Below are 9090 nucleotides of genomic sequence, written 5' to 3'. Positions count from 1 at the left end.
TCAGATTTAAACACTCCACTTCTAGGCTCTTTTTTTTAGCCAGCATCACCCATCAATAGAGAAGCCCTCAAAATTGCAAATTCAGTTGAAAACCCTGACTCTGCTTTCCTAGAATTTAGGAAATCTATACACTGAACACTTGGCTTTGAAGAAACAGTTTTCTCTGTGTCAAGTTACTTCTGTGGCAGCTCCTTAAGTATGTACCATCCCGCTGCACCCAACCCCACGCCAGCAGGGCAGGCTGGCACCCCACCGCTGTCCATGCAGGCTCTGGGGGTCCCACGTGCTCTTGTAGGCAGAGCTAAGCAGCATGACATACAGAGGCATTGGTTTTATACAGAACCTTTAATTGCAAAGAACTTGAAAGCAGCCATGCTGGGGGTGGCAGTGGAGAAACCAACACACCCTCCCCTCAGTATTCTTCACCTTCTTCAGCCTCAGCTTCCACGGAATCCACGCCCACCTCTTCATAATCCTTCTCCAGAGCTGCCAGATCCTCACGGGCCTCAGAGAACTCCCCCTCCTCCATGCCTTCTCCCACGTACCAGTGCACAAAGGCCCGCTTGGCATACATGAGATCGAACTTATGGTCCAGGCGAGCCCAGGCCTCCGCGATGGCCGTGGTGTTGCTCAGCATGCACACAGCCCGCTGCACCTTGGCCAGGTCTCCCCCAGGGACCACCGTAGGGGGCTGGTAGTTAATGCCCACCTGCCGGAGAAGGGGAAGAAAGCAGTCTGTGAAGCTTATATCAAACCTAGAAATGGTGGCTACTTTTCCTCAAACAGAAGACGCCCTGTAGGTGAACAGGAGAATTCTCAGTTCACCGCACAAATGTCACTAAGCCCTTCTCTGTGCCAGGCAGGGTGACAGTTTCAGACAACATATGTTTCCCAGGCTGGCCTCAAACTCCTGGGCTCAATCGATCCACCCGCCCCAGCCTCCCAAAGTGCTAGGATTACAGGCATGATGCAGCATACCCAGCTGTTTTTTTTTTTTTTTTTTTTTTTTAGAATAAAGTATTTTCTAAAGGATTTCTGTGCCCCTTTCTTAGGTGGTAGAATTCATGTGGAAAAGGCAGGTTGAACTTAGTAGGACTTTCATGGGCATTTTGGGGAATCTTGTAGGTGGTGTATATATTTACTTTAACTTGGGCATTACTATAAACTGCTTCACTACATCCTCCATTCCACTGTCTCATGAAGGGTTTGATTTAAAAAAGAATGATTTTTTTGTGATGAAAACAGCAACAGTTACAGTGGCTCACACCCATTATCCCAGCTCTTTGGGAGGCCAAGATCATCCACTGCTTGAACTCAGGAGTTCAAGACCAGCCTGGGCAACATGGCATGACCCTGTCTCTACCAAAAATACAAAAAATTAGCTGAGCATGATCTCATGCACCTGTGGTCCCAGATACTCAGGAGGCTGAGGTGGGAGGATCGCCTGAGCCTGGAGGGCAGAGGTTCCAATGAGCTGAGATCTCACCACTGCCTGGGTGACAGAGCAAGACCCTGTCTCCAAAAAAAAAAAAAAAAAAAAGGCCAGGCATGGTGGATCACGCCTGTAATCCCAACACTTTGGGAGGCTGAGGTGGGCAGATCACAAGGTCAGGAGATCGAGACCATACTGGCTAACACGGTGAAACCCCATCTCTACTAAAAATACAAAAATAAAATTAGCCAGGCGTGGTGGTGGGCGCCTGTAGTCCCAGCTACTCGGGAGGCTGAGGTGGGAGAATGGCGTGAACCCAGGAGGAGGAGCTTGCAGTGAACCAAGATCGCTTCACTGCACTCCAACCTGGGTGACAGAGTGAGACTCCGTCTCAAAAAAAAAACCAAAAAACAAAAAACAAAAAAACCAGCAATGTCTTTATTTCTCTTCTGGGAAGTCTAGTAATTTTGGCCTGGGTTTGCCTCAGACACAAAATCTGTCCCCACTTTCCACTGACACAAAAGTAACCTTGCTGTCCTCTTTCAGCTTTATCAGTAGTTGGTTACTAAATCTTGTGGCATTTCTCTGTTGAGCCTGTGCGTCCTTGTGCTGTGCTTTCCCTGCTGCCTCTGGCTTAGACCTCCACCACCTCTGTCGGGAGAGACCACTGCAGTCAGCTCTGACTGGGATTTCCTACTGTGAGTATCTCTTCCTCTCCTTCAGGGGTTAGCACAGCTGCTGGACTAGCCACCTAATTTTGGAAGTTCTTGTCTGAACATAGCCACCATAGCCACCACACTCCTTCATTTGTAGATTGATTTTGCTATCCAACAGCAGAGTGGGGTAGGCATGACAGTGGTCGTGTGACCTGTAAGGCCTAGAATTTTTACGATCTTGTCTTTTTTTTTTTTTTTTTTTTTGAGACAGAGTCTTGTACTGTCACCTATGTTGGAGTACAGTCAGGTGATATCTTCTCACTGCAACCTCCACCTCCTGGGTCCCAGTGATTCTCCTGCCTCAGCCTCCTGAGTAGCTGGAATTACAGGTGCCCACCACCATACTTGGCTAATTTTTGTATTTTTAGTAGAGATGGGGTTTTGCCCTGTTGGCCAGGCTGGTGTCAAACTCCTGACCTCAGGTGATCCGCCTGCCTCGGCCTCCCAAAGTGCTGGATTAAAGGCATGGGTCACCATGCCCAACCAATTTTTGTATTTTTATTGGAGAGCTGTGATCACCACACTGCACTTCAACCTGGTTGACAGAGTGGGATTCTGTCTCAAAAAAGTAAATAAATAGGTTCAAGCACAGTGGCTCATGCCCATAATCCCAGCATTTTGGGAGCTAAGGCGATCAGATCACTTAAGGCCAGGAATTTGAGACCAGTCTGGCCAACATGGTGAAATCCCTTTACTAAATACACAAAAATTAGCTGGGTGCGGTGGTGCATGCCTGTGGTCCCAGCTACTCAGGAGGCTGAGGTGAGAGAATCACTTGAGCCTGGGAGGCAGAGGTTGCAGTGAGCCGAGATCACACCACTGCACTCCAGCCTTCTCAACAACAACAACAAAATAAGTAAGTAAAGCTCATCACAGATATGTAGTATAATGACTCAGAGAGTTCAAAAGACATTGCTGGGCCAGGCGCAGTGGCTCACGCCTCTAACCCCAGCACTTTGGGTGGCCGAGGTGGGTGGATCACCTGAGGTCAGGAGTTCAAGACCAGCCTGGCCAACATGGCAAAATCCTGTTTCTACTAAAAACATAAAAAGTAACCAGGCGTGGTGGTGGGTGCCTGTAATTCCAGCTACTTGGGAAGCCGATGGAGACTGCAATGGGTTCAAATCACACCACTGCACTCCAGTCTGGGACACAAAGCTAGACTCTACCTCAAAAAAAAAAAAAAAAAGACATCACTGAATTAATTATCACTCTGGTTCACTAATTTATGCCCATGCGCCTAGCCCATGGAACGGGGGTAGTTTCCTCAAAGGATGCGGGCCTTCAGGGGCAGCCTTACTCTGTGTGTCTGTTGCTTGCTGAAAGATACAAGAATTCCACACTACCCAGTCATACCTTAAATCCAGTTGGGCACCAATCCACAAACTGGATGGTGCGCTTGGTCTTGATGGTGGCGATGGCCGCGTTGACATCTTTGGGGACCACATCCCCCCTGTACAACATGCAGCATGCCATGTACTTGCCATGGCGAGGGTCACACTTGACCATCTGATTGGCTGGCTCGAAGCAGGCATTGGTGATCTCGGCCACGGACAGCTGCTCATGGTAGGCCTTCTCGGCTGAGATGACTGGGGCGTAGGTGGCCAGGGGGAAGTGGATGCGGGGATACGGCACTAGGTTGGTCTGGAATTCCGTCAAGTCCACATTCAAGGCCCCATCAAATCGCAGAGAGGCCGTGATGGAGGACACGATCTGCCCAATCAGACGATTAAGGTTGGTGTACGTGGGACGCTCAATGTCCAGGTTGCGCCGACATATGTCATAGATGGCTTCATTGTCGACCATGAAGGCGCAGTCAGAATGTTCTAGGGTCGTGTGGGTGGTCAGGATGGAGTTGTAGGGTTCCACCACGGCCGTGGAGACCTGGGGGGCTGGGTAAATGGCAAACTCTAGCTTGGACTTCTTCCCGTAGTCCACCGAGAGCCGCTCCATGAGCAGAGATGCAAACCCAGAGCCAGTGCCGCCCCCGAAGCTGTGGAAGATGAGGAAGCCCTGCAGTCCTGTGCACAGATCCGCCTGAGAGAAACCAGACAACGTGAGCCAATGCCCGTGGGAGCCACACCACCAACCTCCACCAAGCCAGGGCCACTTCTCTTTGCCTCTGAAGACTTGATATGGATTCAAATCATCCATAATAAACACGCAGTACACTCTGAAGCAAAGAAAAGCAGACAAAGATCTACAGACAAATCACCATGCATGCTTCAGACTAAGACCACTGCAGACTCAATCGGACTCAAGATGCTGGTCTAAGTTTTTTTTTTTTTCTTTTTCTTTTTTTTTTTTTTTGAGATAGAGTCTCACTCTGTTGCCCCGGCTGGAGTGCAATGCCATGAGCTTGGCTCAGTGCAACCTCTGTCTCCTGGGCTCAAGCCATTCTCCTGCCTCAGCTTCCTGAGTAGCTGGGACTACAGGCAGGTACCACCATGCCTGACTAATCTGTGTATTTTTAGTAAAGATAGGGTTTCACCATGTTGGCCAGGCTGGTCTCAAACTCTTGACTTCAGGTGACTGCCCACCTTGGTCTCCCAAAGTGTTGGGATTACAGGCGTGAGTCACCAGATCCGGCCAAAGTGCTGGTCTAAGTTGTGACAAAATGACCTCCCCTTCACAATCCAAGATCTACCCTCCTGTGCAGGACAATGGTCACAGGAAGCCTTCTCTTCTTACCAGTTTGCGGATCCGGTCCAGGACCAGGTCGACAATCTCCTTGCCAATGGTGTAATGGCCTCTGGCGTAATTATTGGCCGCATCTTCCTTCCCGGTAATCAGCTGCTCTGGGTGGAAGAGCTGCCTGTAGGTTCCTGTGCGCACTTCATCTACAAGAGACCGAATGTACTGTGAATCTTTAAGGCCTGTACTCACCAAGATGAACACATTCCAGGACTGTTCACTTCTACAACGTACATGCTGTTCAAAGTACATGACCTACATGTTGTAGCTCAACAGTGGCAGTGTCTGGTAGGAAATGTCTCTGTGTGATAACCAAAGTGCAAATGTGTGATAATCAAACTGCAATTTATGCCTCTAGGAAGTTAAACTCAGCTTGCAGTACAAATGTCAGCACTACCAGTTCCCAGTGAAGGGAAATAAGCTGTAACACCCACACACAGGTAATTGTACAGGTACATAATTCTTTCCTACATGTAGCTACATCAAAAGCTGTAAGTTAAAACTCTTACAAACTGGGAAGTCACCAGGTCAATGTGACTTCTGCAGCAGTCCCATCAGGGCACCCTGTGTGGCCTGGGCCCCACAGGCTTTCAGGTGACACTGTCATCTCATATGGGGCCACTGAAAGGGGCTGTCTCTTTGCAGTTCTTCTTGGAAACTACCTTGGGCTGCTAATCTGGAGGAAGCAAATGACTGTGCTGTACTTAACCTCCTATGCCTATGATGCAGGTCAAGACTCTTGTGCACCAGCATAAGAGAGTGCACAGCATTTAGGATGGAACCAATGCCACTGTGCCCTGCAGGCAGAGCCACTTGAGCAGGGCTGAGGCAGCCAGAGGGAATGTCTCCACAGCCCATCTTATTGCTGCCAAAGCAGCTTTTCCCTGTAGGTCAGGTTTTCCTAAATGAGGAGCCGAGTCTCACAGACACTTTAATCATGAACCTTTCCGTTTCTCTCTTAACAACACCATGGGCATATGCTTGTCTATCTCATACCTTCTGCAGGAGGATTCAAAGGAGCCCACATGGGGCTTTACCGATGATGCTCTCCCACCCTCCCAGGAAAGCTGCCATCCAGGGCCCGAGCACCCACCAACCACAGTGGGCTCCAGGTCCACAAACACTGCTCTGGGCACGTGCTTGCCAGCCCCAGTCTCACTGAAGAACGTGTTGAAGGAGTCGTCCCCGCCACCAATGGTTTTATCACTTGGCATCTGACCATCAGGCTGAATTCCATGTTCAAGGCAGTACAGTTCCCAGCAGGCATTGCCGATCTGGACACCTGCCTGCCCCACGTGGATAGAGATACACTCGCGCTGTGAACCGGAACATAAATGTAGACCCGTTCATTTCAAGGCAACTTGAAGCTATATGGCATGCAAAATATTCTAATTTAATATTTGTATAGTGCTTCAGTATCTAGTGCTTTCACAATTGATATTTCCTAGGAGGGTTAGGTGACTGACCCCTTAATCCCTGTGAAAACTTACTTGCTCTAAACCATCCTAGCTGCTAAGTTCCAGAGGTAGCCCTAGAACCTAACGTTTGCCACTACACAAAAATTCGATTATTTTAAAACTTGGAAGCCATGCAATGCCAATAATCAACCCCACATTATGGCCAGTCACAGTAATGCTCTGAAGAGTACACAGCAGTTTTTGATTATGTCCTGATCAAAGGATAATTGGGTTGGGTAAAGAAATAGAGACTAGGTCCCAGGTCACTGTGGTCCAAGCCCAGGTGTTCAGTATGTGTCCTCTCTCTGCCCCCCCCAGATCTACCCTCCATCATTCACCACCTGCTCTTTGCTCCCAGAGGCTGACCCATGAGGACAGTGTCAGAGGCCTATCTTGCCCTCTAGCTTCGTGCTGGTTTGTTCAATGACAGGCAGCAGCAGGAGACCAGAAGGCTGGAGGAGGCATCAGGGTACTCTCCCCTTGGCCCCTTCCTGCTCAACTTTCATGGGTGATCCAAATCCCTCCATCAAGGCCACACTTTTGGCAGGTGGCCCTCTTCATAAAGTTACCCTCTCAAGTTTTTGTAAGCACTCCCTCCTCTCCATCCTTTGAGGCCTAGGAGTGTAATGGCTCCCAGACGTCATCAGTGCTGGGACACTGCACTGTCCTTTGGTGGTTTCTTTAAACCCTGCCAAGCCGGGTGTGGTGGCTCATGCCTGTAATTCCAGCACCCTGGGAGGCTGAGCTGAGATCGCTTGGGACCAGTTTGAGACTAGCCTGGGCAACTATGAAAAAAAAATTATTATTTTTTTGAAACAAGAGTCTCACTCTGTCACCCAGGCTGGAGTGTAGTAGCACAATCTCAGCTCACTGCAGCCTCTGCCTCCCAGGTTCAAGCAATTCTCCTGCCTCAGCCTCCCAAGTAGCTGGGACTACGGACCACTACGCCCAGCTAATTTTTTGTATTTTTAGTAGAGACGGGGTTTCACCGTGTTAGCCAGGATAGTCTTGAGCTCCTGACCTTGTGATATGCTCGCCTCGGCCTCCCAAAGTGCTGGGATTACAGGCATGAGCCACTGCACCCAGCTGAAAAATTTAAACATTAGCCAGGTGTGGTGGCACACACCTGTAGTCCCAGTTATTCAGGAGGCTGAGGCAGGAGGATCACTGGAGCTCAGGGGTTCAAGATTGCAGTGAGCCGTGATCCTGCAACTGTGCTCCAGCCTGGGCAACAGAGCTGTTGAGCCGTCTCAAAAAAAAAAAAACAACAGATACTTGACAGACCACGGCCATAGCTATTCAGACTTGGGACTTACAAATCTGTTCTTTATGTGAATGTGTTGGTGGTTTTTTTTTTTTTTTTTTTTTTTTTTTTGAGGCAGGGTGTCTCTCTTGTCACCCAAGCTGGAGTGCAGTGGCACCACCGTGACTCACTGCAGCCTGGAAGTCAGTCCTGGGCTCAGCTGACCTTCCCACCTCAGCCTCCCGAGTAGCTGGAACCACAGATCCAGGCCCCCACCCTGGGAATTTTTGTATTTTTAGTAGAGAAGGGTTTTCGCCATATTGGCCAGGCTGGTGCAGAGCCCCTGACCTCAGGGGATCCTCCGCCTCCACCTCGCCAAGGGCTGGGATTCCAGGCGTGAGCCACCGCGCCCACCCACCGTGTTGCTTTTAGGTGAATGAGGCAATGTTTTAGCAGCGTCTGAGCTTTAATTCCTGATCTGACCAATGTCCACAGCCCCAGCCTCCATCAGCTAAGGCTCCTGGGGTTCCTCAGTGGTTTCCAGTAGCACTGAGACGTTTGGAGACCGGAAAGCGGGAGCAGCGCCCTCTTGTGTTCAGGAGGTGACCCCACTGTTTGCTCTCTGGGGGACGGGACACCGTCAATGCTCCCCGTCCACCGACTCAAGGCCGGCAGCTTCCTCTAAAACAAAAGCTGCCGTCCCTGCCCTGGAGCCTGCAGACCCAGTAGACGACCCCGTGTCCCGCCCTGGGCCCCGCGTCCTTCTCTGGCCTCCTCTCTGCACCCGCAACAGCATCCCTCCGTCCAGCCACCTCAAGAGGCCAACTTCGTCTACCCTCCAGCCTGGACGTCTGCGGGTCAGGAGTGACCAGGCCTTACCATGTTGAGCTCCGCCGCTGCTGCAGTCCAACGCTACTACCCGACAGAAACGGCCGCTGCAGCTGCACACGTCCAACTACAGCCTCCCACCGCACGCTGTCTGGGATTGGCCCGCTGGTGCCAGGCCACCATTGGTCCAGAGCTCTGGGGAGGCGGGCCAAGGCTTCGATCCCAGTTTCAATTGGCTGTTGCTCAATAAACGTAGTGGGGACGCCCTCTGATTGGATGCAGGGTTGGCGGGAAGGCAGCAGGCTCAGAGGGGGCCCTCTGATTGGATGCAGGAGTGGCGGGAAGGTCGCGCGGTCAGAGGGCAGTGCATGGGCTGAGACGTTTCTGGGGGTCCCCTGAGCTGGGTTGGAGCAGCTACTGCGCCTTTGTGGGTCGAGGAACATTGCTTTGTAAGTAAGCTCTCAGCCTGGCAGTGGCTTGACCACGAACTTGTGCCGCTGCCTCCTCCCCAGTTGCCCCAGGCTGGCTCCTCTGGAGGTGCCTTATTCAGATCTTTGCAAACAGGGCCGCCTTTGAGAGGCCTTCCGGGCATCTACCCAACTCTCAGCAGCACTGCAATCACCCCACCTTCCCACCCGGCACCCGGGAAGTGGCGGGATTCGATCATTTTTGTGATCTGAAAGGAAAAAGTGGGTGGGTCTCGGTGGCTCACGCCTGTAA

The 9090-nt window shown here is 50.9% G+C and overlaps 1 protein-coding gene across 1 annotated transcript; it reads right to left on the bottom strand.

The window, feature by feature from the left end:
- Nucleotides 1–326: 326 nt before the first annotated feature.
- LOC126929646 (tubulin alpha-3 chain) lies at nt 327–8529 on the bottom strand. Its single transcript, XM_050746202.1, has 5 exons — nt 8422–8529; nt 5936–6158; nt 4840–4988; nt 3505–4185; nt 327–709 (listed from the first exon to the last, which is right to left on the bottom strand). Exons 1-5 carry the CDS (start codon nt 8422–8424, stop codon nt 413–415), a joined length of 1353 nt encoding a protein of 450 aa, XP_050602159.1. The 5' UTR covers nt 8425–8529; the 3' UTR covers nt 327–412.
- Between the last annotated feature and the right edge of the window lie 561 nt (nt 8530–9090).

The sequence above is a fragment of the Macaca thibetana genome, chromosome 10 (assembly GCF_024542745.1).
Source record: "Macaca thibetana thibetana isolate TM-01 chromosome 10, ASM2454274v1, whole genome shotgun sequence".
In the NCBI taxonomy this organism is placed as follows: Eukaryota; Metazoa; Chordata; class Mammalia; order Primates; family Cercopithecidae; genus Macaca; species Macaca thibetana.
The sequence above is the reverse complement of the archived record's forward strand: the minus strand, read 5'-3'. Positions and strand labels throughout refer to the sequence as shown.

What these genes read in the sequence shown, in the direction of transcription:
- LOC126929646 (XM_050746202.1), bottom strand. An exon ending in CCTGGAGCCCACTGTGGTTG is followed by an intron (nt 4,989 to 5,935) that starts GTGGGTGCTCGG and finishes GGTCTCTTGTAG; the next exon opens with ATGAAGTGCGCACAGGAACC. An exon ending in TGGACCGGATCCGCAAACTG is followed by an intron (nt 4,186 to 4,839) that starts GTAAGAAGAGAA and finishes GGTTTCTCTCAG; the next exon opens with GCGGATCTGTGCACAGGACT.